The sequence below is a fragment of the Candoia aspera genome, chromosome 2, assembly GCF_035149785.1.
Source record: "Candoia aspera isolate rCanAsp1 chromosome 2, rCanAsp1.hap2, whole genome shotgun sequence".
Taxonomy (NCBI): domain Eukaryota; kingdom Metazoa; phylum Chordata; class Lepidosauria; order Squamata; family Boidae; genus Candoia; species Candoia aspera.
Window position 1 is genome coordinate 46,155,410 of NC_086154.1, and position 27,646 is coordinate 46,183,055.

The 27,646-nt window shown below is 42.8% G+C and overlaps 1 protein-coding gene and 1 long non-coding RNA gene across 2 annotated transcripts in view; both read right to left on the reverse strand.

Annotated features, from left to right (window-relative positions):
* Nucleotides 1-286: 286 nt before the first annotated feature.
* LOC134489192 (uncharacterized) lies at nucleotides 287-13,938 on the reverse strand. The gene is made up of 4 exons (XR_010067082.1): nucleotides 13,788-13,938; nucleotides 11,160-11,279; nucleotides 1,470-1,649; nucleotides 287-1,367 (listed from the first exon to the last, which is right to left on the reverse strand). It is a non-coding gene; the product is annotated as an uncharacterized LOC134489192 (long non-coding RNA).
* A 1,358-nt stretch (nucleotides 13,939-15,296) lies between these two features.
* Nucleotides 15,297-27,646, reverse strand: part of LOC134489969 (collagen alpha-1(VII) chain-like) — a 59,007-nt gene continuing 46,657 nt past the window's right edge. Inside the window, exons 50-58 of the mRNA XM_063292846.1 lie at nucleotides 24,961-25,014; nucleotides 22,809-22,862; nucleotides 22,655-22,717; nucleotides 21,865-21,927; nucleotides 20,393-20,509; nucleotides 18,906-18,983; nucleotides 18,350-18,403; nucleotides 17,164-17,217; nucleotides 15,297-15,434 (exon numbers count right to left, since the gene is read on the reverse strand). Of these exons, the coding sequence (XP_063148916.1) occupies nucleotides 15,297-15,434; nucleotides 17,164-17,217; nucleotides 18,350-18,403; nucleotides 18,906-18,983; nucleotides 20,393-20,509; nucleotides 21,865-21,927; nucleotides 22,655-22,717; nucleotides 22,809-22,862; nucleotides 24,961-25,014 (675 nt within the window). The remainder of the gene's footprint in view (nucleotides 15,435-17,163; nucleotides 17,218-18,349; nucleotides 18,404-18,905; nucleotides 18,984-20,392; nucleotides 20,510-21,864; nucleotides 21,928-22,654; nucleotides 22,718-22,808; nucleotides 22,863-24,960; nucleotides 25,015-27,646) is intronic.

Consider the following 27,646-nt stretch of genomic DNA (forward strand, 5'->3'; position numbering starts at 1 on the left):
TCTGTCCAGATTTGCAATGACTGTGAATATTAAAGAAAAGGTTCATTGAAAATCTTGACTCAGTATGTAGTGACAATTCAAAGTAAGTTCAGTTCTAAGAAAAAATGGAAAACAATCATGCTTTTTTAGTACTCTATAATGCAGCCATGTCTAGAACATCTCTAGTGGTCCCAGAGCTCCAAGTACCTCAAAAGACTCCATAGCATATGACATTCTCAGTCAGTGGATGTGGTGATTTGCACTAGCTTCAATGAATTTAGTAAAATATTAGGCGTATGCACAGAATTGAAATGACTCTTAGTCACAGTTGAAGTTCTACTGCTCTTGGTAATAGACGATGAATTTTTCTTGACACTCATATCCAATTTTTCACTTATTTTTCATATTACAAAATATATAAATTTTTGCAACTTTTAATTTTGCCAGCCTTGCCACCACTATGTTTTAATCCATGGAGCCTGGGCACAAAGCAACTCAGAAATGAATCCAGTGCAATGACATTCAAAAGTTGAAAGATTAAGGGGTACTAGTACGCTAGGAGCACTGGAAAACTGATGGCAGGGAAAAGGAAATCCTTTGGGAGAAGATTTTTCCATTCTGTGACAATGTTATTCTCAGGCTTAGAAAAAGTCTGTATTCCCCATACTTTATTTGTTAACAATAAACTATGAAGAAACAGGGAAGGGGAGTTCTTGAAATAATCTCTGCTCATAATGAAATAAACTTATGGAAAGAACTCTAGCATTGCCTGTGAATCAGAAGACTTTTGTATCTTTATGAATGGAAGTGCATTTTAGCCTCTCAGGATCAGCTTGGGTGATACTGTCTAGTTGGTTTCTTATTAATCTACTCTCAGAGGAATAATATATAGATCTATAACCCTGAATTAAAGCAAGTTGCAGGCAGAATCAATTTGGTCTGGCCATAATACATTCCATGTGTCATTAGTTAGCCAGTATCAAATAAGTTAAAGAACTCTAATTAAAAATATGTCTTTTCTTTATATTATACATAAAAGACGGTATGCATATATTTCCCATTTGATTAAAAAAAACCTTAATTTAAAAAAAAAATCAAGAGCAACAAAACTACTATAAAAAAAAGAATAGCACCATTTCTCTGCTCCAGCTGAAGCAGCCCACACACGAATGATGTACGCGCGCACACACACACTCATATGAACATGCACCCACGAGCAACTGTGTTGCAGGCAGTAAAAATGGCAGCAAGCACTCTAAGACCTCATGCAGGCTGAGAATGGCAGGGAGCCTGAAAGGCTGCAACTCTTCTTTTCTTCAGTACGTCAGTTCTCCAAACTCGCTTCAACTTTTATACAGCTTTGTTTCTATCCACTGTGCTACTACCTGCTAAAAAAAAAAAGATGGTGAAAGATCATGGAGAACTACAATATTTAGAACCGTAAAGGTGTGAAGAGTTAGTACTTCATAGGACGCTTCGCAGGCTCCTACCTGTGTCTGCCTGGGGCTTGCAGTGAAGCTCACAGTCCTCCTTGGAGCTGAAGCGGTTGGAATTCCCTCCACAGCCACTGTAGATAAAGGGCCGACATTCCAATACTCTCTGGCTATAGTACCACCTTAGGGTGTATTTGCTGCACTCGCCCTCTTCCAGATGCAAGATGCATGGGTCAGCTGGAAAAAAAAGTAACAATGAGGATGAAACAGGCCAATGCATTAGCTTATCTTAGGAGTAAGAGTGCTAGCTTACATGTTACGCTTAGCTGCAATTCAGCAGAAATATGGCCCATTCCTTCTAATGCTTCAGATAGGATTGTACTGTAAGATATTACAAGAATAGGATGGAAAGAAGCCAGAGTGCTGGTGTTTACACACAGTTATACTTTGTATACACCCATTCAGTTATTTAAGCCTAAAGACCAATGCTGAGCAGTAGAAGTCTAATGTTAGTAAACTTTAGCTATCCTGGTTTATGACACAGTGTTCACATATTATCTTGTTGTTTATTCATTCAGTTGCTTCCGACTCTTCATGACTTCATGGACCAGCCCACGCCAGAGCTTCCTGTCGGTCGTCAACACCCCCAGCTCCCCCAGGGATGAGTCCGTCACCTCTAGAATATCATCCATCCACCTTGCCCTTGGTTGGCCCCTCTTCCTTTTGCCTTCCACCCTCCCTAGCATCAACATCTTCTCCAGGGTGTCCTGTCTTCTCATTATGTGGCCACAGTATTTCAGTTTTGCCTTTAATATCATTCCCTCAAGTGAGCAGTCTGGCTTGATTTCCTGGAGGATGGACTGGTTTGATCTTCTTGCAGTCCAAGGCACTCTCAGAATTTTCCTCCAACACCACAGTTCAAAAGCATCGATCTTCCTTCTCTCAGCCTTCCTTATGGTCCAGCTCTCGCAGCCATATGTTACTACAGGGAACACCATTGCTTTAACTATGCGGACCTTTGTTGTCAGTGTGATGTCTCTGCTCTTAACTATTTTATCAAGATTTGTCATTGCTCTTCTCCCAAGGATTAAGCGTGTTCTGATTTCCTGACTGCAGTCAGCATCTGCAGTAATCTTCACACCTAGAAATACAAAGTCTTTCACTGCCTCTACATTTTCTCCCTCTATTTGCCAGTTATCAATCAAGCTGGTTGCCATAATCTTGGTTTTTTTGAGGTTTAGCTGCAAGCCAGCTTTTGCACTTTCTTCTTTCACCTTCATCATAAGGCTCCTCAGTTCCTCTTCGCTTTCAGCCATCAAAGTGGTATCATCTGCATATCTGAGATTGTTAATGTTTCTTCCAGCGATTTTAACTCCAGCCTTGGATTCCTCAAGCCCAGCATGTCGCATGATGTGTTCTGTGTACGAGTTGAATAGGTAGGGTGAGAGTATACAGCCCTGCCGTACTCCTTTCCCTATCTTAAACCAGTCCGTGGTTCTGTGGTCTGTTCTTACCGTTGCTACTTGGTCATTATACAGATTCCTCAGGAGGCAGACAAGATGACTTGGTATCCCCGTACCGCTAAGAACTTGCCACAATTTGTTATGGTCTTATTATTAGAAGGTGGGAATAAATGAGTCTGAACAAAAAAGGTTTCTTTGACAGAAAGGCGGTGCAGTAGGTCTGCTGCTTTCCTTCCTCAGAAGGAGCTGTGTTTGCTTGGGGGATGCTTTAAGGCTCATCACTTTCACAGCAAGGAGCAAACTGCTGGTTTACAAAGTCATGGCCCTGGGAGAAATTTCTGGCCTCTGAATGAATCTCTTCCCACTCATAACAAAAAAAGGAATAGAATGGTGAGTACATAGAATGGTGGATTCAGGTAATTTCCTAAAAAATATTTCTGGGATAAAAGAAATGAAAAGATTATCATAGTAACACTTTCTCAATTTAAAATGGGTAAGTGAACTGTAGTTGTTCTCTCAGCCTAATCTCACTATCCAAAGGCACTTTCAGATGCAAGATTGCACGTTGCAAAACCTAATCTTAACTTACAATTTTTTTAAAAAATCCACTGGAAATATATTTGCAGTTTAGGAAAAAAGGTGATAACAAAATCAGGTACTTTTTGGTGCCAATCTATTATTGGCTTCTTTTAATAAGATAGAAATTAAATACTGTCCTGGGGCATGTTATTAATTGATAGTCGCTTGGTGTAATTCTGCTCAGAAGATGCCAATTGCATATGCTGGACTATTAATCATATGAAAAAATGGATTAGCTATTAGGGACAACAGTTATTCAGATTAAACAATATTCACTGGTTGCAAAATATAATATAAAGTATTCCTTTTCTCAAACATGTTAAGGAAAATTCTTGTAATCGCCATCTTGTTGCTCCATTACAGTTATTTGGCTTTTACTAGATGGCAAGAACAGGAATAAGATTGTTAAGCAACTTCAGGCAAAGACTATTTTATTTTGAAGAGAAAAATGTTGTTTAAGCCTTTATTTTTTAAAAAAAAAACCTTTTCCAAGATTGCCAGCTAGTGGTCAAAGTAAGGAATATAGGACTTGGACTTGGGTTAGACAACAGGCCTTCCCTTTAATGGCTCCCAGGCTTTCCCCAGAGATAAGTGTGGGATTCTCCCAACTTGCATTTCACAAGGCGGAAAACATATTCATATTCTGCCATGACTTTGGCCCCAACTGACTGACTGTGTTCATCTAACTATCTATGTCACATTTAAAAAAACAACCCATTTTTGTTATTTTCTGCTTTTCTGCTTTTGTTGAACACCACTCAGAGTTTTGCATTTGGGATAACGCAAAACTCTGCATTGTCCCAATGCATTCTCCACTCTTTCCAAGTGCCTGGGGGCTGTGGGGGTCTGGATGGGGAACAACTGTCATGAGTAAGGATGGCGAGCAGGGGGCTCCCATCCAGGCTGTAAAGCGCATGCATAGTACTGAGGAATTAGGTAGCCATTCAAAGAGACACAGATCGGGCCCACCTTAGCCTTTGGGGTTTATATGTCTGGGTTTTTCCCACGCTTCTTCAGTTTGTTAGGATTTTCTGTTATGTAGCAGTAATAAAACACTAGAGACCTATTCTTGTCTCAGCGTGGTTCCTGGCTGTTAGGACATCAATCCTAACGAACTCCTACTCCCATCGAAAGAGGGAGGAACAAAGAAATTAAAGGGGAGACATTTGGAAATGTCTTCAGAAAACCAAGAAATTCGGCTTGCCATCCAACAATTGGCAGCAGCCCTGCAACAACACCAACAACAGGTAGATCTACAGGTCAACACATTACAAGCTGCCATGCTACAGCAGTTACAACAACCAGCTCCGATTAACCCACAACCGGCGCCAGCAGCAGCAGCAGCAGCTCCGCCAGTAGTCTTGAGATCCCAGGGCAGTCTACCAGAGACGTTTGGAGGAGAAGCAGGAGGTGAGAACCTTTCTCACACAGTGCACAATGTTTTTCGACAGCAGACCAGCAGAGTTCCCCACAGACAGAACCAGAGTCACCTTCATCCTAAGTCTGCTAAAGGGACCAGCAGCCAAATGGGCTATTCCCATGGTGAACAATGACCTGATTCTCAACGACTACCAGAACTTTTTGGCAGGGTTCCGAGCACACTTTGACGACCCGATCAGAGAGGTCACTGCCAGCTGGGAAATTTGGAAGCTCAAGCAAGGTAACAAGAGGGTGGGAATCTACATTGCTGAGTTCAAGTTGTTAGCAGGAGATCTGGACTGGAATGAGAGTGCATTAAAAGACCAATTCAAACAGGGGCTGGATGAAGAAATTAAGAATGAATTAGTGCACCAGGGAACACCAGCTAACCTAGAAGCCTTATATCAGTTGTCTGTGGTCATAGATGCCAGGCTAGAAGAGCTCAGACAGATGCAGCCAGGGAGAAACAGGGCCTCAGAGCGCTTCCAGGATTTCCAGCTCTCTCCGTAGCATCTACTCACTCAGGACCAGAGGAGCCGATGCAGATCGGGGCGAGCAGGAGGCTTATTTCCGAGGCTGAGAGGCAGAGAAGGAGAGAGAGAGCCCTCTGTTTTTACTGCGGAGCCCAGGGGCACATGGTGAGAGCTTGCCCAGCGAGAAGCCAAGCAACTTCAGTAAGACCCCCAGGGCAAGCAGCTGAAACAAGAGCCATCTCTGCCTCTGCTTCCAACCAGGGAAACTCCATCGGCCTCCTCCACAGAGCTCAGCAGGGAGACCATCAATCAATTAAGGAGGGCTCATTCCGAGGATTCCAGGCAATCTTTTTACTACTTACCAGTAATAATGCACGTCAACCCAGAGCACCAGGTCAAGCTAGAGGCCATCGTGGATTCCGGAGCTTCAACCAATTTTATTGATGTGCAGACTGTACAAGACTTCAACATCCCGACCATAGAATTGCCATGTCCCATAGAAGTGGAGACCACTGATGGCCAGCCCCTCAAGGCAGGGCCGATTAGAAGGTTCACAGAACCGGTGCAACTGACAACGGGAGACCACACTGAGTGGATCCAGCTTTATGTTACTGCATCGCTTAATGTGCCTGTAATCCTAGGCAAGCCTTGGCTGAGGATCCACAACCCATTGCTGAACTGGACTACGGGAGCAATCTCCTTCCCAGCTAAGGAATGCCAGCACCACAAGATTCAAGCCGCTCTCCGCTCTCCAGCAACCAACGCAGTCATGGAAGCAGGGGGGGTCCAGTTGCCAGCCAAGTATGCAGATTTCGCAGACGTTTTCAGCAAACAAGAGGCCACAGCACTACCCCCCCATAGGGACTGTGATTGCACCATTGAGTTGATACCAGGAGCCAGGATTCCAGCAAGGAAACAATATCCCATGTCTCCCAAGGAACTAGCCACCTTAAAGGATTACTTGGACTCTAATCTCCAAAAGGGGTTCATCCAACCATCTACTTCCCCAGCGTCTGCTCCTACCTTCTTCGTACCAAAGAAGCCTGACCCGTTGGCACCTGCAAACCAGGAGACACCCATGAGAGTGGTCCACAATTTCAGTTTTTTAAATAAACTCACAAAAAAAGAAACTTACCCGCTGCCTCTAATCTCTGATCTGCTGGATCGCTTACAGAAAGCATGCATTTTTACCAGGTTGGATCTCAGGAATGCGAACAATCTGATCCGGTTGAAAGAGGGGCACAAATATCTAACTGCCTTCGACACCAGGTTTGGTAAATTTGAGTACCTTGTTTTGCCCTTTGGCTTGTCTAATGCAGGAGCCATATTTTCCCGATTTATGAATCAAATTTTTACTAGATAAGTATCTGGTCATTTATCTAGATGACATATTAATTTTCTCTGAGGATGCTACAACTCATGTAACCCATGTACATAATGTTTTACAAAGACAGAGAGAGAACAAGCTATTCGCCAAGCTAGAGAAGTGTGCCTTTGATTTAACTGAATTACATTTCCTGGGCTATAAGGTATCAACAGAAGGCATATCCATGGATCCTTCTAAGGTCCAGGCAATTCTCTCTTGGCCACCTCCCTGAAATGTTAAAGAAGTACAAAGATATCTAGGATTTTGCAGTTTCTACAGGCGGTTCATAAAAAACTTTAGTGACAGGGCTAAACCCCTCACACAGCTTTTGAAGAAAGGATCAAAATTCATTTGGGGGGAGAGAGAGCAAGCAGCCTTCCAAGAATTTAAGCAACTCTTTGCATCCCAGCCACTGTTAAGACACCCTGATCCCACGAAGCAATTCATAATGCATTCAGATGCTTCCGATATTGCCATTGGGGCGGTGTTACTGCAATATACAAACAAAACCGAGAATACATTGCTTCCTTGTGCTTTTCACGCATGCTCTCACCAGCAGAGAGAAACTATGATGTTTTTAACAAGGAGTTGCTGGCAATTAAAGCAGCATTCCAAGAGTGGAGGCACTGGCTAGAAGGTGCAACCTTTCCTGTGAAAGTTTGCACCGATCACAAGAATGTACAGCTTCTACAAAACACCAGATCCCTCACCCCACGCCAAATCAGATGGAGCCAGTTTTTCTCCCGTTTCAATTTTGTTATTTCTTATGTGCCCGGGGTGCAAAACCACTTGGCAAATGCCCTGTCTCGATCCTTTCAGGCAACCCCCGCCACTCACCAGGAGGTACAGGCTACTATATTACAACCTCACAACTTTGATCAGTCTATAAGGGGGAACCAAACAGAGATTTTAGCAGCAGGCAGACAAGCAGAGGACCTATTTACAAGAGTCAGAGCTCAGCAGCAACAGGACCCGTATGCCAGGGCCAGGATGGATGACCTCCAGAGGGACCCGCAAGACACTCCCCCCCCCCATTCAATGTGGAGGCAGGAATCCTCTGGCATAGTGGGCGATTATATATTCCCCCTTCACTGAGGGAAGAAGTACTGAGACTTTGCCATGACCATCAAACGGCAGGCCACGGAGGTGTTTTCAAAACTCTCCATAGAGCTCTGAGAGACTACTGGTGGCCTAAGATGACTGCAGACATAAAGGGTTACGTTGCTTCTTGTCACACCTGCAGACGAGCCAAGCCTCTCCCAGGGAAGCCCACAGGACTCTTGCAACCCCTACCCACCCCCAGTAGGCCTTGGGATACAATCTCCATGGATTTCATCACTGATTTACCCCCGGTCCAGGGGCTGACTTCCATACTAGTGGTGGTGGACCTTTTCACAAAAATGGCGCATTTTATTCCTTGAAAGGGCCTCCCATGTGCACAAGCAACAGCGCAGTTGTTCATGGACCATGTTTTTAGGTATAGAGGCATGGTGAATCACTTGGTGAGTGACAGAGGCCCACAGTTCACTTCCAGGTTCTGGAGGGCCCTTTTCCAGTCATTAGGGGTCCAGATCCACCTGTCATCATTGCATCATCCTGCTAGTAACGGGCAAGCTGAGAAAATTAACCAATGGTTACAGCAGTATCTCAGGTGTTACACCACTTATCAGCAAGACAATTGGCCAGCCCTACTCCCAATGGCAGAATTTACATATAATAATTCTGTACAGTCCTCTACCAAGATGTTCCCTTTCCAGGCACTCTACGGGGTTAACCCTCTGGTGTTGCCCACCTCTTCCCAGCAGGGAACTGTTCCAGCTGTGGCTGATTTTCTTAAAGAGCAACAAGCCGCACAGGAGTTGTTAAAGGAGCAGCTGAACAGGGCAAAGAGTGCTTACGAGAGAGCTGCAGATGCTCACAGACAAGAGGGGCCAGCGATTGCAGTAGGAGACAGAGTGTGGCTCTCTACCAAGTTTTTGAACTCTACCAGACCCTCCAAGAAATTGGACTCTAAGTTTGTGGGCCCTTTCACGGTGGTACAGCAGATAAATCCAGTGGCTTATCATTTATAGCTACCAGCATCCATCTAAGTCCATCCAGTGTTTCACAGATCATTGCTAGCCAAGGACCCTCCCCCAAGTGCCTTATGATCGCAACTGCCCCCCCCACCTCCAGTAATTGTGGAGGGGGAGGAGGAATACGAAGTTGAGGAAATTCTGGACTCTAGGAGGAGGGGAAGGGGCATCCAATATTTAATACACTGGAAAGGGTACCCTGAGGAAGAGCGCACCTGGGAGAATGCCAGAGATGTACATGCTCCAGCACTGGTTCATCGATTCCATCAGCTTTTCCCTCACAAACCCAAGCCTCGCACTCTACTAGAGATTCCTCACTTGGATGAGCAGGCAGAGGAATTCGTAAGTTTGCACCTTCCACCCCCGCCTGAAGCCTTGACTCCAGTTACAGAGGAGGGGGGGGCCCACAGCCCTCCACCTCAGGTGTGCATTTCCCAGGGGGGAGGGGGGACGACTCTTCTAATTATCTAGCTATTTTCTAGCAGCGGCCACCTGGGCCAGACCTGGAGAGCAGCACTGATTCATCCTTGGAGGAGTTTTCCTTTGAAGACTTTCCATCGTTGCCCAGCTCCCATGGATGCCTCTGGAAGGGAGGGGGCTGAAATGGAATGTGAATCTGGAGAGGAGGGTGATGTCATGAGTAAGGATGGAGAGCAGGGGGCTCCCATCCAGGCTGTAAAGTGCATGCGTAGTACTGAAGAATTAGGTAGCCATTCAAAGAGACACAGATCGGGCCCGCCTTAGCCTTTGGGGTTTATATGTCTGGGTTTTTCCCACGCTTCTTCAGTTTGTTAGGATTTTCTGTCTAATGTAGCAGTAATAAAACACTAGAGACCTATTCTTGTCTCAGCGTGGTTCCTGGCTGTTAGGACAACAACAGGCTTCAACTGAACCCTGGTAAGACAGAGTGGCTGTGGATTGATGGCCCCTCGGGTTCCAGGAAGTTGTCTTCTTTGATTCTGGATGGGGTGGCACTCCCCCATTCAGAACCAGTGTGGAAGCTGGGGGTCCTCCTGGACTCGTGACTCCTGCTCAAAGAGCAGGTGGCAGTCGCAGCCAGGAGGGCCTTTGCACATCTTTGGGTGGTGCACCAGCTACGCCCATTCCTGGACCGAGATGCCCTCCGAACAGTCACTCAAGCCCTTGTCATCTCCCACATAGACTATTGCAATGCGCTTTACATGGGGCTACCCTTGAAGAGTATTCGGAAGCTTCAGTTGGTACAGAATGCAGCTGCGCGGACAGCTACCTGTGCTGTAAAATCAGCCCATGTGACACCACTGTTATGTGAGCTGCATTGGGTACCAGTTTGCTTCAGGGTCCAATTCAAGGTGTTGGTTATTACCTTTAAAGCCCTACATGGCATGGGACCAGGGTACCTGAGGGACCGTCTCATCCCCATAACATTGACCCACCCCACCCGGTCAGGCAGGGAGGGCATGCTATGGACCCTATCAGCAAAGGAATTTCATCTAGCGGGATCCAGGAGGCGAGCCTTCTCTGCAGTGGCGCCCGCCCTTTGGAACATCTTGCCCCCAGAGTTGAGATGGGTCTCCTTGCTCTCGGACTTCTGGAAGAAACTGAAGACCTGGTTCTACCGCCTTGCTTGGGAGGGGGAGAGCGACAGCTCCACCTGGGGATGGCTGGCGCCATAGCACCCCTCAGTGATTGTGTTCCATCTCCACTTGGATTTTATATTAATTTTCTATTTATATTTTTAATGGTAAATTAGGTGGATATGTTTTTAGTGTCATTTTACTGTAAACATAATGTTTTTTATCGTCTTTTTCCTGAATATGGAATATTACATAAGTTTAACACCATCCTGTTTTGCCATTCCAGTGTCCTGTTTTTGTCTCAAGGAAATATGGTCAGCCTAAATATTGTAAAATAATTACATGCATAGTACACAGATAAAAGGAGCAGCTTATAACAAAATTATCCTCTATATAGATAAAGACTCTAGTTGAGCACCACTCCTTTTAACCATATGGAAGCATCATCTACCTTCTTTTAAACAGTATGGAAATGGTTTTTCACTGCCTATCTATGGGATTTTGTTTTGGCCTTCTTCCAGTCTAACCCAGAATCCTGGGATTGTCTAGTGTGTCCCATGCAAGTACTAGCCAGATATGACCTGCTTGTCTTTTTCAAATTCAGCCAAAGTCAACTAGGTAGAGTGGATTTAAAGCCATTACTTATTTCATAAAATTTATCGACGTTATCAAGTAGTCTATGGATGATTGCACTTTTACTAATTATTTCTATAAATTTCAAAAGGAGCTCAGTGTTCCAACCTTTTACTATCCACAGAGAAAGCCACAAGCATGCGTCAATCTTTCAAACACACATCAGAGACTGATGCAACTCACCATCCCTCAACATAGGGCTCTCAGTCCCATCTGCTACCAGGCCCTCTTCATAGTCTTCCTCTGCATAGATATACTCATACTCAGTTCCATCTGCTTTCAATATGTTTCCTTCCTGGCTCCCTGCAAAACAGAGATAATTGGTTCAAAAGGTGTCAGGAAAAGAAGACTGGATGGCAAGGATTGAACAACGAACATGCTGAGTCCATAAAGTGGGGCATACTTACAACTGTATTCCTAGAATGGATTATTTATTTATGCAGGTATTAAATTTATAGGCCACCTAATTCCAAAATGACTTTACAGATTATAAAAAGAGCAACCATTGCAGTGGAAACAAACAAAACACTCCTCCCCAAGTCACCCTCACCCTAAAGGGGCCTGTCAAACCCAAGGCCTGGGAAAAGAGCTCACTTGAAGGTGGGAAGGATGGGGGCCAAATGAATCTCTGGGGGATGTGGTTTATCTTCAGTGTAGCTGGATGAAAGTGTAACCTATAATATTGCAGATGTTGCACTGGCTTTATTTGTTAAGCAAAGCAAGAAATGCATCTTATTGCATAATCAGTATATCTGTATCTCTTCTAAGCAATATAGGATATTTCCTGAAAAATAAGCACTATAGTACAGGAACACATGCAATTTCATGTACCCTTGGGCATGAAATCTCAGCTTTCCAGAAAGAATGCCTTCTGCCTTGCCTTTGGCAAGTTCTTATTGGTCAGTCCTTTTTTTACCATGAATTGGTCAAGGCACAGCTTAGGCAAATCATTCTAAATACAGAAACTAAAAATTGAATTTATAAAAAATTATCCTAAAATTAATTTAAGCATCCAGATGCATAGTCTGAAGTTCAGCTAGACACCTTGATCTGTATAGTGTACCTAAATTTTATAATGCATTCACTCTACTGCATTTTGATATTTTATTCTCAGCAGATTTTACAGGGCAGATTGAGAAAGATTCCACAGGTTTATGGAATCTGTCATTATGGAGCTCATCCCCTACAATATCGTAATTTTTACAGAGATTCCCATAATCAGTTGATTGTACCCCACATTCCTTATAAAACTTGTTTTCTGGGCAACCAGACTGTCCATTATGTTTATCATCTTTTGTCTGACCGGGACTCAAAAACAATGTTTCACGTTGCCAAGTTTTCTACAGTAGCTTGTAGAACTTGCCTGCAGTTCATACCTCATTAATTTCTCTGTAATTATGTTAGCTGCCTGCCTGAATATATGATTATTTATTTTATTCAATTTTATTACATTTATAAGGCTGCCCTACTCTATAATGACTCTGGGCGGTATATAATAGAATTGTTCCTAAAATACAGTTAACAATTCCAAATGTCGAGAAGAAAAACAGACATTCTAAAACAATAAAATACACAAGAGCCGTCAACCACCCAAGGCCTGGGGAAAGAGCCAAGTTTTCAAGGCTCTTTTAAACAGCACCACAATGGAGGCCAAACAAATCCCAGCAGGGATGATTTTCCAGAGGGTTAGAACTGCAACAGAGAAGACATGCTTCCTGAGTCCCATCAGGTGACATTACTTAATGGAAGAGACCTGGAGCATGCTAACTTTGCCTGATCATATAGGCCAGGCAGAAACTATGAAAGGCAGTTGGTCCTTTAGATAACATGGCACTTGCCATGAAGGGCTTTGTAGGTGATAACTAGCACCTTGAATTTCACCTGGAAGCCTACTGGTAACTACTGCAGCTCATAGAGCAAAGATGCATGAGAAGAGACATTCAATATTGCCCATGCTGCTGCTTTCTGGACCAGCTGCAGCTTCTGAGTATCGCCAGTATTCAAAGGTATCGCCAGATTATTGTAGGGCATTATAAATTATGAATGTCAATTGGCTTGATGCCTACTTTTTTCCTGCATTTTTATGTTTCTTCTCAATTTTATACTGTTGTATTTTACATATTATTTGTTATATTTTTATCTGTCATATTGGCCATTAATAACGAAATGAACTGAGCAACATTCCATCACTACTACTTACTCTTACTTCTCCTGGGGTCTATCTTTAGAATGGTATAAGCAATCCACTTTCCTTTTCCTAAGGTATTATATTATGTTATACCATCATTTTATAAGGTTTTATGAGTCTTCCTTCCCCTGTCCTCTCTTTTTACACAGGGTACATCCTGTGCGGTGTTTTTACTTGTATTGACCCCCAAGCGCCAATCATCCTTCCGTTGGAAGCAAAAGGTAAGACACAACCAGTTGCATTCTATTTGGAACTTGTCAGGTATTTATAGCCTCTGATCTTACAGTGGAATTCAAACCCTTATTATAGGATTCAGTTCCTGGTAGAGGGTTTAAAGCTGATATTAAGATCTGGGGCTACATACACCTGACAAGTTCCAAATAGAACAAACCCAGTCATGTCCTGCCTCTTGCTTCCAATAGAAGGATGGATTTTCACTCCGATAACACCTGGCTTGCAAAGTATACCTACTGTGGATTTACAAAGTTGAATGAAAAGAAAGGTGAAACTACTTAATTCTTGCAAGGAGAGTGTGACAGCAAACATTTTATGCATACAAACATCAGAAATCCTGCAATGTGTGAAAAAAAAAAGGAAAAAAATTACTAAGGAACAAGACTCACCATTCTCTTCCTCAGCATGGGACAACTTAAGCACAGGGATTATTTGAGCCTTAGCAGACGGGAATGGTTGGGTGGATGGATAGTTGGGGAGGTTACCTGGGAAGAAGTCACAACGCAAACCTCAACAAGCACATGGCTGGCATAAAAATAACTGGCATGTGGCTCACCCCCTGCCCCTAAGTGGAGAAGCCTCCAGCCAGAGTTCAAGAACCTTCAGAAAACATATCCCCTTTGGCCCTTTCCTCTAAAAATTAGTGAATAATAAATTATGCAAGTAGGGAGGAGACAGTTCTCAAATAAGCTTATGTAATAAATAATTAATCTTTTTCATGCAAAACCTCTCCTGGAAATTAGAACAGTCTTTATGGATGAATTTTAAACCAACTTCGTTTGAATGGAAAAATCCTGGATGCTGGCAAATTTGGGTGGCTTGGAACACTGCACAATACACAGTGCAGGCTACTGGTTTAGCACCAATGGAATGTTTTAAGTTAATGAAACAAATAAGCACAACACACTTATCTCCCAGTGTGCGTAAACTGTGTAATCTTCCTATACTTTAAATAATTCACTTCCGATAATAAGCCCCTGAATATAGTGAGCCAGCTGATTCATCCTGCTGTCTACTGCTCCCTCCTAGAAACATTTTTTGCACGGCACAATAATTGCTATGGCCTCTCTTGCAGCATTTTCCATAGATGGGCTCTGCCTTCCAAACCACCTGTGCTCTTAGGAGACTGATGGCCTACAGAGTTTTTTCTTCTGCTTCTTGCATGCATCTCTCCTGTGCCAGATTTTTTTTTTTTTGAGAAAAATGTTTACTCAGGGATTGGCTGCCAATTATTCTACTGACAATTACTGTGTTTCAACAGATGGAGGGTTGTATTTTCAACCTAGAAAATTAGGAATTCCAGCTCTTCTGCCACCAAAGTAAGTCAAAAGTAGAAGAGTTGGAATTGGAAATATGGATCTTTGTGGAGCACTGAAAAAGCAGAGCTAGCAGGAAGATCTGAGACCTGAAGCAAAAAGGGAGCAAGGGTGGGATGGTTACTTAACTTTTTTTCACCTGCAGCTTCCCCTTTATTCCTACTCCCTACCAAATCGCCCTATACGTGCATGAATGCCATGGTAGGTTGGAAGGTAGGGTAAAGCGGCATTCCTAGTCTTTTTGTAGTTCTTTTCTCACTTTTCAGATGTGTGGTGGAGAGCAGGGTCTCTCAAACATCTATTTTAATCTTAAAAACTTATACCTCAATTTCTACTTCCTGATTCTAAAATCAGTTTGCCTAACTACTTCATAGGATTGTGGCCAAGCTGAATGAGATTTTTAAAACAAAATTATCTCAAACAAACAAATACTGAATATTCAAGAATGGACTGAACATTTTGCTAGACAAGTATTGTTTGCTCAGATGAAACAAAGAAACCAGCAATTGCTTGGTTGCCAGGACTCAACAGCACAGCTATTGCACAGGGATGAGGCCAGTCATCCAGAGATCTTTTCCTTACTCATCTCATTCTGTTGATTCTGCATTCCTCAAAAGTTGTGCATACTGGCTCAGATGACAAGCACTGCAGTGAAGAAGACAGTTCATAGTAATCCAAAATACTTACGCCGTTCAGGAAGAGGGAACTGGCCTCCACAAGCTGAAATGAGAAACAGAGGTGGTCCATTCACCAGGACACTCATTCTGTGATTAGACTGTCCACCAGTTTTTAAACAGATATACAGCCCTAGGTGGGTGATGAGGGTCACCATTTTTTTCAGAGGAGTTTCAGCGGAAGCAGGAGTTTTGTTGCAATGTGAGTGCCCCAAATTTCTATAAACCTATTGAGCTGTAGGGACAATAGATGACCTTTTATCTCCTTTCAGGTCTCTACATAACTTGCATCCTGTTGGTTAGATCAGTGTTTCTCAATGTCAGAATGTCATGCGCTGCCTACCGCTGAGTAAAACACAGACGCTGATTCAGAGAAGAGCAGGTTCAGGTTTATTCGAATGTAGAACTAGATGCGAAAAAAGCTGAGAGTGAAGGGAGCACGCCGGTGCGGGGTTTAAATACCCCGCGCCGGTCAGCGCCCCCTCACCTTGGGTTGCGTCATCCCCCCTTTGTCCTGCATGCTTTCGTGCCGGTAGGTGAAGGGTTGCGGGGCCCCAGCTGGTGCCCCGGGATTGCCCATAATCGGTTTCCTCCTTCAGCCGGTGATTGCTGTCAGCTGGGCGATCTCCGTTGTGCTTTTGCTAACAGCTTGGGTGTGCCTCGTGATCCGCCTTGTCTTTGTCTTTCCTTCTTCCTCTTTTGTGTCCTGATGGCTGAATCATCCGGCCAGGGTCTGTGTCTGTTGTTGTGCGTGCTATGCTTATCTTAAGTCCCTTCCTCTGCTTCCTCGTTATTGTCATGTGTGCCGTTGTGCTGATGTCTTCAGCTCAACGGCACTCATGACACAGAAACTTTAAGATGTGGGGACTTCAACTTCTAGAACTCCCCAGCCAGCATGCCAGCTGGGGAATTTTGGGAGTTGAAGTCCACACATCTTAAAGTTGTTGAGGTTAAGAAATATTAGGTTAGATTGATGCAATCACAGCTTTCAATACTTTCCCGGTTTACTTCATGATTTCTTTTGTCTTTGATCTGCGCAGTTCAGGTTCTCACTAATTTGTTCTTTCTCCATAACGGAGGAGGCATACAAAAAGCACTCAGCTGTAGATAGACTTTGGTAACTTAGGCTTTCCTATCACTATGTTAGTTCCTAAATAAAGTTTATCCTTATTTTGTTTCACATAAGTACCAGCCTTAACACTACTTTCTTACAAGTTAAACATTTAGGATTTCTCTTTACAAACATTCTTTCTCCTGAGAAAAACGTCTTCCTTGACCAGCAAGTCTGAGGCAAATATTTCACTTTTCTCCCAAACTACTTTCCCTACAGAAATTTCCTCTAGCAGCTGGTATGTTCTCTATTGGAAACAATCCAGAAGTACATAGATTTTTTTTTTTTGTCAAAAGCAACTGGATATGGGGCAAGGGTACATTTTGGATAGTGCTGGAGCCCAGTTTAACACCTCAAATCCTCCCCACTGCTGCAAACATGTCTGCAACTTCCTCAATAAGCACACGTCGATTTTTTTAAAAAAACGGAACAGACCCTAATCCCAGATTTCTAACCTAATGAGTGATTTGGCTCAAACAGCACACTTCTAAACAGAGAATTTGAAAAACACATGGCATAGCCATCCTATTGAACAACTATGCTTCAGCGTCAGCCAGGGCAGCTTATCGGAACTAAATTGTTTACAAGAAAATGAGAATGTAGGTAAGAAGAGTTTAGAGGGAAAATGGCAGGGTTGAAGGGTCCAATTAGTCGTAGGTGAGGCCTTACCACAATGTTGACTCATCTCTTGCCTGACAAACTGTCGGATCTCTTCTTCCTGCAAAAAAAAACACAGTGTAAATAATACTGAGCTAAACTGCTTTTCATTCATTCATTTATTGAGTGCGTAGCTCAGGGTTTCTCAACCAGGGTTCTGTGGAACCCTAGGGTTCTGTGAGAGGTCACTAGGAGTTCCCTGGGAGATCACAATTTATTTAAAAAATTATTTCAAATTCAGGCAACTTCACATTAAAAAGGTAAGTTTCTTTCTTTACTTGTAGTTTAAGAACACTGTTAATGCATATGTACAGGCCTACACATGAAACAAATGTAATAATTTTGTAACTTCTGGCCTGTATTTGAGCCTGAATGTGCAGGGGTTCCCCGAGGCCTGAAAAATATTTCAAGGGTTCCTCCAGGGTCAAAATGTTGAGAAAGACTGGTGTAGATACTCCACCACAATTCAAACTCTCAGCAGTTAATTATAAAGCAATGATTTTTATTTATTTATTAGACTTATATAGACTAATATTATTTATTTCATTTTATGACTATTCATTTACTTATACTTATATAGCTGCCCATATTATGCACCATAATCCTGGGCAGCTTACAAACAGCAATAAAAATGGCAAAAAAACAAAACCACCACAAAAACTCCTAGTGCCTCTGAAAACAACACCCCCTACCACATCAATCAACAACTTTACTGAGCTCCAGCCTCACTGTACCACGAAGACCCAGCTCTTCAAGGCCTTCCAGAAGGAGAGGAGGGTAGGGGCCTGCCAGATCTCAGGGAGAAGGGTATTCCAAAGGGCTGGGGCCGCTCCCAAGAAGGCACTCTGTCTAGACTTCCCATACATGTGGGGAATAATCCCTTCCATTTCTTTCATCAAAACATTCTAAAGCAGCATCCAGGTCAAAGCAGAAAGACAAGAGAGAAGCTTCTAAAAGTCTGGAATGTGAGCAATCAAGTAAAGTGCTTAATTGAATACAATTTTTGGTCAAGGAAAAACCAACTGCTGCTGCAGCCATCTAAAATGAATGTAGGAATACACAAATCCCAACCTGGTCTCAGGATTCTGATTCAGAAATTTACTGGCTTTCAGATTCATTCACTGGTAGAAAACTGGCACAAACAATAAACAAATATTCTCAGGCCAATGTATGGGAAAGGTCTTTTTCCTCACCATCATGCCAGGTACTCCTTTTTCTCCTCTTTGGCCATCAAGTCCCGGACTTCCCTATCAACAAACAAAAAACAGAAATTACTAAGTAAAGAACTTTTGGAGCTGAAAAATATGCTCATTTGGAGGAATATCTGAGTTATATGTTTTCATTTATTTAAAAAATGTGTAAGGCTTTATAAATAAGGTTGGATAATGACAAGAGCAAATGAGCTCAACAGCATTCTGATTTAGACTGGATTCACACGTAAGGCTAAGCCATGGATTATTAAATAAAGCACAACAGCTTTAATTGACATGCTCAACCATATTAAATCTTCTGTCAATCCGGATGGTCATCAGTGAATATGGCCAATAGGGTTTCTGGCCAATCTAGCTGAAGCAGTGAAACTTTACAATTATATATTGCATAGCCAGGACATATTTGGAAAAATATTCAGGTACATCCAAACAGCCATCAAGTTGGAGGTTGCTCATCCCTCCTTAATTCAGGGAGATGGGTGGGGGGAGGGGGGAACCATTCTGGTAAGTAGAGATATTTCACCATTTATTTACAAACCTGTTCTCCGCTTTCTCCAGTCATGCCTGGTGCTCCTGGGGCTCCTACGACTGACTCACCGGGAGGGCCTCTTTCACCCTGCAACAGGAAGTCGACCACACCTATCATGTCCATCATGTCACAGGGGACCCTCAGAGTGGAGTCATTTCATAGGGCCTGCAGCCCCGCTAGCCCTTCCTCCATCCCACGTCCGTCATGTCACAGAGGACCCTCAGAGTGGAGTCCTTTCATAGGGCCCGCAGCCCCGCTAGCCCTTCCTCCCTCCCTCCCTTTCCAGAAACCATATTTTAGCAGCCTCTACCACTGTGTGCCACTCTTGTTGAACAATGCTAATGACCTTAGTGATGCTGTATGATGATACTAAAGATGCTATGGAACACAACCCCTGCCCTCTCCTGGGCTATTCTGTGACACCTCAACAGTTCTGTTTAATTTTAGGTTTTACTGCTTTCAAGATAGCGATCTGCCCTGTTTTTATTTCTTGGGAAAAATGGAAAAGAAGAAAATAAGTTAGGTAAGGAAAATCAGTTCAACCTTGGGGACCTCTACTTTTTAAAAAGAACTCAGATTAATGTGTCATGTGTCGTTGTGTGGAACTGGTTCATAACCTCAGAGTGCTCTGGACTCACAGCTCCTGCTCAAGGAGCAGGTGACAGCTGGGGCCAATATGGCTTATTATTTATTATTAAGTTATTTTTAAAATAAATTTATTAAGAATTACAAATAGAAAGAATAAAAATGAATACAAACTATAAAAAATATAGGAATACAAAAAGAAAAATACAAAAAAAGAAAAAAGTGTAAAAAGAAAAAAGAAAGGTAATAAAGGAGTAACTTCCCTTTTCATCCCAGCAAGTATAAACAATTCCAGTAGCTTATCACCATCTCTTAATACAACATATACTCTCTGCACCCCATAACGCATCTCTTAACTCAACATGGTGTTGCAGTTATGTCTGATGCACCGTTTACAACCAGTGCTAAACTGGGAGGCTCTTCATAAAGCTGCTCATGTCTCAGTCACCTCCCATCTGGATGACTGCAGTTCACTTTAAGCAGGCTGCCTGTGAAGACCACTTGGAAGCTCCAACTGATCCAGAATGCAATGGCTCAAGCAGTGATGGGAGCACTGAAGTTCTCCCATGGAGCACCTGTATGTTGAGAGCTGCACTTTGCCTAGGATATCATTAGCCAAGAGCCTAAGAATCTACTTACTACTAAAGGTTAGGCATAGGAACAAGCCATGAGAACTTGTGAGTAGTTGGTTTATGTCTACCCCTACAGTGGAAAGGAATGAGGAAAAGAAAGAAGAAAAGGCAAAGTGCAGTCCTTTCACATTCTTCTTATGTTGAGATTAAAATGCAATATTTGCTTATAATTTGTATTAAAAGGAGTACCAGGACACAAAAGCTTGTATCAGGCAATTTAGCACAGGATAACGTATAGTTTTGACAGTAACAGTCACATAGTCCAATGGCGAACATTACCTTCTGCCCTTGAATTCCTTCTGGGCCTTTGGGGCCAATGTTGCCAGGTGGCCCAGGAGGTCCAGGGGGTCCATCACTTCCTACCGATCCTGGGGAACCAATAACACCTGGCGCACCCTACGGAAAGAGATTTGGAAGAATTCTTCTATAGACATTTCATCTGCAAACACATTTAATTATCCTGCTTCTGCATGCATCAATATTCTGCTAGACTGGGCTGGAATGTAAGAGTTGGCACAAAATTAGAACACAATTTCTTTCTGAACATCTGATTAAGATTTGCAGAATGGAGAATTTCAATCTTGTTACAATTGTTTATAAATAATTAAAAACAAGAATTTTCTTTTTATTACAGCATATTGTATTTTTGCAAAAACATACGAGGGCAACTGTTTAGGATAATTTTGGCTTTTGTGAATCCTTTTGAATGTTTCTGATTTTGTACAGAGGAATACATTTAAGGAAAAATAATCTCAATTTAGTATCTATAGGAGTCCTTTCTTCAGTAAGGTGGACTATGCATAAATACTAATTTAAGAGTGACTTCTAACTTTGAGAGATATTGCCTTATTTGTATAATTCAGTAAATTATGTTTACTGCATTACCTCTTATTACATGATCCTCACTAGGCATATAAGCCTAGGTTTGCATTAAAAAGTAAAGTGTCCTGGCAATCTTCAACAAAAGCAGAAATCTTACAATAGCCTGCAGTGCTCTTAACTGAGGTTGCATAATAACTCTGAATAGATTTAAAACCATTTCTGCATATGTTTCTCTAATAACTAATAAACATTTAAGTGTGTTTGGACTGTTTTACGATTTTGGAAAAGTAATTATGTTATGAAAATTAAACTGCAAGGTTTCAGAGGACAAGATAACAGCACGATAAATTTAAGGGGCTATCAGGCCTCTTTCTAGAACATTAGGAGTGGAAGCAAGTACAAATCGGCATTCAAAGACATACATTTCTGATACACACTGTAGGTTTATTGCAAAACAGACAAGCAAGCAGAGCTAATAAAGTGATTATGAAAGAATTCCAGCAACTGCCATGTACAAGCCCTGGTTATAATGAAATCAAGGTTTCAAGCCACTATTTTTTGGCAGGAGGAATAGTTTTATCTGTCTCTCGTTTTGATATGGGACGAGTTTGGTTTCGGGCTGATTTCTTCTCCTATTGTGAGAAATAGCTCTCAAAGGGACTGAAATTTTAGGCAATTTGAAGTAGATAAGCTAAAAGATTACTTAGTCTGTTTATAGGTGAATTTCTGTTGCTTTGATTACAAATTATATAGATGAACTCATCCAAAGTAAGGATTTTATTTATTTATTCATTTACCAATCTCTATTTCTATCTATCTCCAAGTTCAGCTTTTAAAAGCATGACATTTCTTTTATTTCTGGGTCTTAAAAGTGTACGGATTTTATGGTACTTATTTTTTCATTACTCTTAAGTGAAAGAATAGCACACCCTGTCCCCCTTTTCTCCCTGATCGCCTCTGGATCCTTTCTGGCCATCAAATCCTCTGTCACCCTATGGGGAAAATAAATAAAAAATAAATGGTGTGATTTGTATAGATGTAAATTATCCAGTTGTATTCCCCCCCCCCAATATATACACATAAGGCTTACATATGCAAAAAATAAAGTTTATTTAAAAGTAAAAATTCATCAAGGCTGATTTATTGGTGATTGGTTCAACCAATCAAAATGGAGACAGCACCATTCCCACCCCCCCACCCCACCCCCGTTCAACTCTTACATAGACCACAATATTGCAAGACAACCCCAACTTCTGAACTGTTGGTGCTGAGGAAGCCTCCCTGGGACGTGGGGCAAAACATTCACAAAAACCCTGATCAGTACCTCAGTAGTGATCTCCTGAAGCCTGCAGATCCCAACTACTAAGTATATACAGCAAACCTGGGCTACCTCTATTCCAAGAAATCCACAGTACTGGTACCTCTGACAGCAACCATTAGGCTGCTTACAGTCACATACCTTCTGTTTGCAGTGCCAGCTTTTCTTTTTCTTCCCAGAGGTCCGTTCATTACTCCATACTAGTGTTTCTCAACCTTGGCAATTTTAAGACGTGTGCACTTTTAACTCCCAGAATTCCCCAGCCAACCGTGAAGGCTGGGGAATTCTGGGAGTTGAAGTCCACTTGTCTTGAAAGTTGCCAAGGTTAAGAAACTCTGCTCTTTACTATTCTATGATGAATTCCTACAACATTATTATATTGTGCATTCATTATTCTATACCTTGGGACCAATGAGGCCTTCCTTCCCAGGGATTCCTGGTGTTCCAGGCAGGCCAACCTCTCCCTAGGAAAACAAAGCAGAAGGTATAAGCTGTTCAGTCCACATATACGGCCTGCTCTGCTGCCCCCATCAGGGAGATACTTGAGACACTTACAGGATCACCCTTCCTTCCAGGAAGCCCCATTCGGCCTGGCAACCCGGAATTTCCCTAGAACAGAGGGGAAAGATATTTTAGCTGAAAAGGGCAAGGCAAAAGAAAATACAGGCACCAGCATTGCAACAGGCTTACGTTCTCTTCAGCGAGGGTCTTTCCTATGATAAAGATTCCCCAAGTTATTGTTCGTCTGTCACATAAAGGATTCTGTGTATGCACAGACAATGTTTTGAAAATGTCCAGGATTCTACAGAGCCTTTCAACCCCTGCCCTCAGGAAGGAAAGCCTTGAGGGTGGCTCTGGCAGAAGAAGGAACCTCTTTCCTTCTGGTCCTTTTTTACTGTTGATTTCAATTCTCTCTTCAGAGGGCTGTATATTTTCAATTCCCATCTTCCATTCTTTTTTTTTTTTATATACGATATCCCAAATTATCATTATACAACTTAAAAACAAACAAAAACAATCATTTTTAATTGCGTTTTGAGCAAAAAAAGCAAGAGGGCCAGAATATTTATTTAATTTATTTTATAAATTTATTCACCGCCCATCTCTCCCCAATGGGGGGACTCTGGGGGGCTTAAAATAAAACAAGATTAAAATATAAAACCATTACAATTAGAAAATACAATAAAAATATAAATATAATAAAATCTACATGGCGAAGAGATCTTAATCAGACCTTCAGAGTGGTAGGTCCCTCCGGATCACTTCATGGTGCTAGCCATCCCCAGGTGTAATTATTTGCCCTCCCATTCCAAGCCTGCCTACAAAACCAGGTCTTTAATCTTTTGCGGAAGTCCAGGAGTGAGGGGGCTCGTCTCACCTCTTGGGGAAGGATGTTCCAAAGGGCGGGAGCTACAGCAGAGAAGGCACGCTTCCGAGACCCTGCTAGATGGAATTCTTTTATAGATGGGGCCTGTAACACGCACTCCCTGCATGACCGAATGGGGCAGGTCGATGTAATAGGGATGAGATAGTCCCTCAGATATCCTGGTCCCATGCCATGTAGGGCTTTAAAGATGATAACCAACACCTTGAATTGGACCCAGAAGCAAACTGGGACCCGGTGGAGCTCACGCAAAAAAGGTGTTATGTGTGCAAATCTTGGAGCACCCAAGATTGTCCGTGCGGCCGCATTCTGGACCACCTGTAGCTTCCGGATATTTTTCAAAGGTAGCCCCATGTAGAGCACATTACAGTAATCTATAATATAGATATAATATAGCCAATATCCCTGCCCCAATATATCTGCAGAAGCAGAAGCACTCCCATTTCAACCACAAATCAGGAGCATACATAAGGGGAGTTAAACTCCCACCTCGCCTCTCGCTGTTTCATAATGTAAAGCACATTTCTGCCAGCCCTGCGCACTAGCAGAAGCTGAGGTAGAATGATGGATCAAAAAGAAGTAGGTGAAATAAAGGGTAGATAGTTCAACTCCCTTCATTTGGTCTCTACTTTTGAGATTAAATTAGATACTTTAAATACGTGATCAGGACAGTCACGTGAACAACAGTGGCAGCTCCCATCATATCAGTGTGGCAAAAAAACTAGGAACTGAATACTCTTCCCAACACTCATACTCACTGGCATATAAGAAGTGCATCATAATTTCCTTACTTAGATGAACAGACATGGCAGTGTTTATGAGCCACTTCATATCGGACTCAACACGAGCATATCATTCATGCCAGCTCATAAAAATGATTCCAGGGTCAATATATAACTGCAGCTCCATGTATTCTTAGAATACTTCCATGGCACACATTAGCTGGTGTATACTAGATGCAGTGTGTAGTCAGCAATTTTCCACAGAGTATGCGCCTGAAAAAATAATCACTCCAGATATTTTCGTACCTGTCTACTCTTACATAAACAAATTTTCTCTGCAAAGTGGCCCTAAGTAATTTTTTGCATCTCAAGCATCCAGGATAACTCAAACAAGGATGCACTTCTTTTCTAAACCCCTGCTATTGGTGGCTTCTCTTATCAGGAAACAAGGTGTAAGAACCATTGTGCTTGGTATAAAAAGTTTGCTCCATCTTCTTAATGTCTGTAAAAGTATTTTCCTTCCTCCCCAAGGAATCTTTTTAGTTAAATGGGTGCACCAGCATGTCTCATAATGCAAATAGAGAGAAATTCTGGCAATCACCTTCTCACCCGTATCTCCATCTTGGCCACAGGCTCCTTTCATTCCTCGATCGCCCTATTACAGAAATAAAACAAACACCACAAATAAACATAACATTTATATACTTTTGACGCACATCTCCAATTATTGATTGTACATATTTCTGGTAAGATTTTAGAATATTTTTTCCTAAAAATAAGAAGAGAGGAAAAGCAAGCAAACAAACAAACAAATAAATGTCCTACCAAACATAACACAAGCAACATTAAGGAGGCAAAAAATCCAGACATGACAATTTATAAACCATACTTTATAATTAAGTATTATTATATATATTTAAATAAATAATATAAATATATTTATAAAACATGCAAAGAGCCAGTTTGGTCTAGTGGTTAAGGCAATGGGCTAGAAACCAGGAGGCTGAGAGTTCTAGTCCCACCTGAGGCATGGAAGCTGGCTGGGTGGCCTTGGGCCAGTCCTTCTCTCTCAGCCCAACTCACCTCACAGGGTTGCTGTTGTTGTTGTCCTGTTCAGACTATGAGATGGCCAGGCAGAGTTACTAATAAAATTCTTTATTGAATTAACTATTTACAATAGCAAGTTCTTACAATAGATTAGAGCATGTAATTCAATAAAGTCCACCCAGGTGGCAAAGGACACCCAGGCAGCACTGCAGAGTCAGACTGTGGCAAGACAGAACCTGGCCAATCCTCTGATTGAAGCTGCAATGCTGGAAGGAGCTAGGGTGAGTGGCAAAGGAGAGCTGAACACTCGGATTGGTGTCCTGGCATGCAGGCTGGATCAGGCTGGCACACTGAGGCTAAAAAGGCGGGGAGGGAGTATCTGGGCAGGGCTTGGTTCTGGAGACAAGACTGGACTTGGCTGGAGCATCTAGGCAAGGCTGGGTTCTGAAGGCAGGACTGGACTTGGCTGGGACGCCTAGGAAAGACTTGGATCTAGAGATGAGGCTGGACTGGACTGGAGCATCTGGGCAAGGCTTGAAGCTGGAGACAAGGCTGGGCTGGACTGGACCAGAGTGTCTAGGCAAGGCTCAGTTCTGGAGACAAGGCTGGACTGGACTGGAATGTCGAGACAAGGCTTGAATCTGGAGACAAGGCTAGACTGGGCTGGAGCACTTAGACAAGACTGGGATCTGGAGGCAAGGCTGGACTGGACTGGAACATTCAGGCAAGGCTGAGATCTGGAGGCACACCCGGATCGCACTGAAGTGAAGTGACGAGGCTTGGAGCTGGACGCGAGACTGTACTCAACAGGAACAGTGGAGAGAGGCTCTACTGGAGTGACCTGAGCAGAAGGCTGTTCCGTGAAGGCAGAAGGCACTGGTGCTGGTTCCATGCTGGCTACAGGCAAGGCCTCTGAAGCTGGTAAGGATTTTTTCACAGGTGCTGTGAGCTCAAAGGAGCAGTTGTCTCTGGCAGCTTGCTCTTGGTGCAGCTGCCTTTTTATTCAATCCTTTTTGCACCATTTTCCCTTAGCAGCCAATCGCGTTTCTTTTTCTTTCACACGCTTCTCTGCTCTCCTCTCTCGAGCACTGATTGGAGGCTTCAAATCTCCCTCCAGAGTTTGTCCAATCATTTTCTGCGATTTCTCCTGCTCCGCTGAGTCACTTCCTGGTTTAGATACTTCGAGACCTTGCTGATAGGGTTTCGTTTTTCCCCTCTGACTCTGAATACGTTTCGTTTTCAGAGTCAGAAGCAGGCTCAAACCTCACAGTTGTGGGGAAAATAGGAGGAGGGAGGAGTATTAGGTATGTTTGTGTCATGAGTACTGATGGTGAGCAGGAGGGGGCCCCTATCCAGGGGGGAAAATGCATGCGTAGTACTGAGGAGTTAAGCAGCCATTCAAAGAGACACAGAACAGACCCGCCTTGACTTTTGGGGTTTATCTGTCTGGGTTTTTCCCACGCTTCTTCAGTTTGCTAGGATTTTCTGTCTAATGTAGCAGTAATAAACACTAGAGACCTATTCCTCATCTCAGCGTGATTCCTGACTGTTAGGAAATCAATCCTAACAAACTACTCCCATTGAAAGAGGGAGGAACAAAGAAAAATAAAGGAGAGACATTTCGGAAAATGTCTTCGGAAAACCAGGAAATTCGGCAAGCAGCCTTCCAAGAATTTAAGCAACTCTTTGCATCCCAGCCACTGTTAAGACACCCTGATCCCACGAAGCAATTCATAATGCATTCAGATGCTTCCGATATTGCCATTGGGGCGGTGTTACTGCAATATACAAACAAAACCGAGAATACATTGCTTCCTTGTGCTTTTCACGCATGCTCTCACCAGCAGAGAGAAACTATGATGTTTTTAACAAGGAGTTGCTGGCAATTAAAGCAGCATTCCAAGAGTGGAGGCACTGGCTAGAAGGTGCAACCTTTCCTGTGAAAGTTTGCACCGATCACAAGAATGTACAGCTTCTACAAAACACCAGATCCCTCACCCCACGCCAAATCAGATGGAGCCAGTTTTTCTCCCGTTTCAATTTTGTTATTTCTTATGTGCCCGGGGTGCAAAACTGCTTGGCAAACGCCCTGTCTCGATCCTTTCAGGCAACCCCCGCCACTCACCAGGAGGTACAGGCTACTATATTACAACCTCACAACTTTGATCAGTCTATGAGGGGGAACCAAACAGAGATTTTAGCAGCAGGCAGACAAGCAGAGGACCTATTTACAAGAGTCA